General features: G+C 38.0%; 1 protein-coding gene across 1 annotated transcript; it reads left to right on the top strand.

Moving 5' to 3' along the window:
* Nucleotides 1-1,459: 1,459 nt before the first annotated feature.
* LOC107136244 (keratin-associated protein 24-1) lies at nucleotides 1,460-3,077 on the top strand. Its single transcript, XM_015478426.2, has one exon. The coding sequence runs from the start codon at nucleotides 1,475-1,477 to the stop codon at nucleotides 2,219-2,221; it is 747 nt and encodes a 248-aa protein (XP_015333912.1). The 5' UTR covers nucleotides 1,460-1,474; the 3' UTR covers nucleotides 2,222-3,077.
* Nucleotides 3,078-3,289: the final 212 nt, after the last annotated feature.

Raw genomic sequence — 3,289 nt, 5'->3', positions numbered from 1 at the left:
GTTCATCTGCCATTCAGTTTTTGAAACCACTAATGATTCATTAAAATAGCAGCATAAATGCTATGGTTTCCACCATTTTTTGGTCACCTCTGCTAAATTTAGAAGCCATTTGACTTAATATTTGCAATTCAGTTGCTATGCAAATATGGATTTGCATACATTATTCTTTTTTGTTGTTGTTCTTTTTAGTTATACATGACATGGTTTGCATGCATTTTGCTTTTTAAATATTGAGATCATTCTTGCATCATTTAACAGCACCTTGGCAAGTGGAATTAGAATATATATATATATATATATATATATATATATATATATATATATATATAGATAAAATTTCTCATACCTTAGAANTATATATATTACTTTAGCCTCCACCATACAGAATGAAAAGTGCTTTTTAAAATGTGCAGAGCCTATAGGAACAATATAGATTACTCAAAGAAAAATTTTAAAACTGGTTATTCCCTTTTGTTAGTAACAACTAAAAATAAGTGCAACCCAAGGAAAATGTAATATCAATGTGCAAAAGAAAGCAAATCAAGAAAAAGTAAAACTTACTTGGGGAAGAATGTTCTATATCTGACAGCATTTGGGCTTTAGAGCAGAGACAAGAGAGGGCAGACATATAATCACAGTCAATTAAGAAGGTACAATACTGAGAAACTGGATTTCTTTGATACTCACAGTGTAGAAATTCTTTAAGAAAGGAATTTCATAGATGGCTTGGTTGCTTAGCAACCACTGACCCAAGGGGACAAGTTCATTTTTAGCCTGGTATAAGTCACTGGGTCTCTCTGGGATTGCTGTGAATCTTACACATGGAATTCTCCAAACACATCAGATGAGAAGTTGTCACCAGTTTGCATCCTGATACATGTGAGAGTGCAGCAGGGGAAATTGATCATTTTTCTTCATACATCATTGTCTTACCCTTCCTTGGGAGGAACAGTGTTTTGCCCAGCCAGACTGCGGCAGCAAACCATCCAGTTCATTTCAGAGTGTAGGGATCAAAACCCTGCCGTATTTTTACACTAATAAAAAGACTGAAAAAAATGCAAGCCTCTTGCTTTATTGAATCCTTGTTAACCTTTTAATAATCATGTTGCTGAAGTCCATGGATACGTGAACTCTTGTTAACCACTGATTGACAGGTGAGGGTTTGCATTAACATTGAAACCACTATCGACTGAAGCTATGGCCTACAGATGATGAGTGATGTGTGATAGTTAAAGTGGTGATGATGAATACCTTCCAGGATCAAAATAAACTTATTTTTGTATAAGCATGAAGACGTTAACAGCTGTGGATAAACAACACACTAATGAGATGTTGCTGGATTATTATTGTCCCAGACAGAGAGAAGGAAGAGACTGAAAAGGCTCTCAGCAATCTCCTGGGAAGATATAAAGAGTCCTCCAGTCACAGCCACAACACATTTGCATGAACACCACTGAGCACGCACTCGGACTCCATGTCTCTTCTGGGCTACCCTGGGCTTTGCAATGCCACATCCCACAGGACTCATTGTTACATCCCAGTGACTTCTGTTGCTCTTTGCTCCAGTGATGTAAACTCTACCTTTGGACACTGTTTACCCAGTAGCTACCAAGGCAATCTCTGGCTCCTGGACCACTGCCAAGAATCCTACTGTGAAGTGCCAAGCTGTGAGTCTCCCAGCTGTGAGCCCAAGACCTGTACCACAGATTGTGACTCCACAAACTCCTGTGTGCCCTGCAACTCCCCATCCACAGGCCAAGTCGTCAGTGCCTGTGAAACTACCAACATCAAATCTGGCCCCAGCTGCAGCCCATGTACTTGGACCAAGGGGTACGTATCCAATTGCTACAGGCCTGCTCGATATCCTTCCAGAGCTTGCCACACACTCCTCAATGGCTCCAACTGCTTTGGGCAACTCAACTATTTACCTAAGAATTTTCGTCCTTTAAACAGCTACAGCCAGCTGGGTAGTTTGAAGTATAGAAGCTACCAAGATCCTGGTTTCATCTTCAGGGGCTTCTCACCATCATGTTATATTGCCAGCAGCTACCAACCCCTAAGTTATTTAATGAGAAATTGCCAGTATCCAAATTATGGGTCTATGAGTTACCGACCACTGAGCTATTTATCTAGAAACTTCCGATCTCTGAGCTGTGTACCCAGTACCTTTCCACCTCTGAGGTATTTATGCAGTGGCAGCAGACCTTTGAATTGCTATTGACCAACTTAAAGCATTTAAATGAGCTAGAATTTGCCCAATAGGGCAGATTCTACTAAGTTGTAGGATCTCTGAAATGTAGAATCCTTAGTATTCTGCTGAATCACTTTATATATCTCAAGAAGTTTGTCACTTTAACTTTAAATGGAATAGAACCACAGCCATTACTATAGGTAGATTTTTTTTCTGTTGCTTTGTTAATCCTCTTTGTGTTAAAAGCTTATTCTCTAGATATAGTTATCTAAGACATACCATATGGACTTACTGAAGAGAGTTCACATGAAATATAACCATCAATCACCAGCTTTCTTACTTTGGTTCCAATACCACATACCTGCCAGTGCGACTATCACCAAACTTTTCTTCATTAAGTGGGGCTTCCTTGGTTTGATGGTTGATTTCAGAGCACAAGTTCTTTCAGATGGTTTTGCTTTTCCTCAACAGTTTCATCTACTGCTTAACAAGCATCTTGCTTGTGTACTGAGAGAGAGCATTAACTTAAATGTATTGAGTGGGACCATAACTTCCTTTCCCTACTAACTGCTTATAAAGATGAGCAAATAACAGTGGCCAACTTGAGCTCAAATACAGAAGAATTCAAGAAATCTTCTCCAAAGAAGCCATCAAACACAGGATTGACTAGAACTTGGATTTTTTCGTCAATGCCTGGGAGAAAGCCTCAGAAGTGATTGAAGCACAAAAGTTATTTGATAAAACAATGACAAAACACTGTTGTAGATTCTTTAAAGTTAGTGTTGTTCTGTGTGCAGGATTCTCTTCTAATCCTGCCCTGCTGAATGACTGCATTCTGATTCTGGAAAAGGTCTGGGCTCTTGATTCATAAATAAATTTCTAACTAGAAACGATGACTTTTCTTGTGCTTTATTTCACATTCATTAATGTTTTATTCATGTTCTGGAAAGAAATGTTTGATATTGTCAAATGTTATTTTCTTGTCATTATTTGTCTAAATTAAAAATATGAAGGAGGTTAAATATGAGGTTCCAAACTTTTGATTTGTTTGATTTTGTCTCTAACACATTAAATGAGTATATTTCTTATAGAATGTGT

The sequence above is a fragment of the Marmota marmota genome, unplaced genomic scaffold, assembly GCF_001458135.2.
Source record: "Marmota marmota marmota unplaced genomic scaffold, marMar, whole genome shotgun sequence".
Taxonomy (NCBI): Eukaryota; Metazoa; Chordata; class Mammalia; order Rodentia; family Sciuridae; genus Marmota; species Marmota marmota.
The sequence above is the reverse complement of the archived record's forward strand: the minus strand, read 5'-3'. Positions and strand labels throughout refer to the sequence as shown.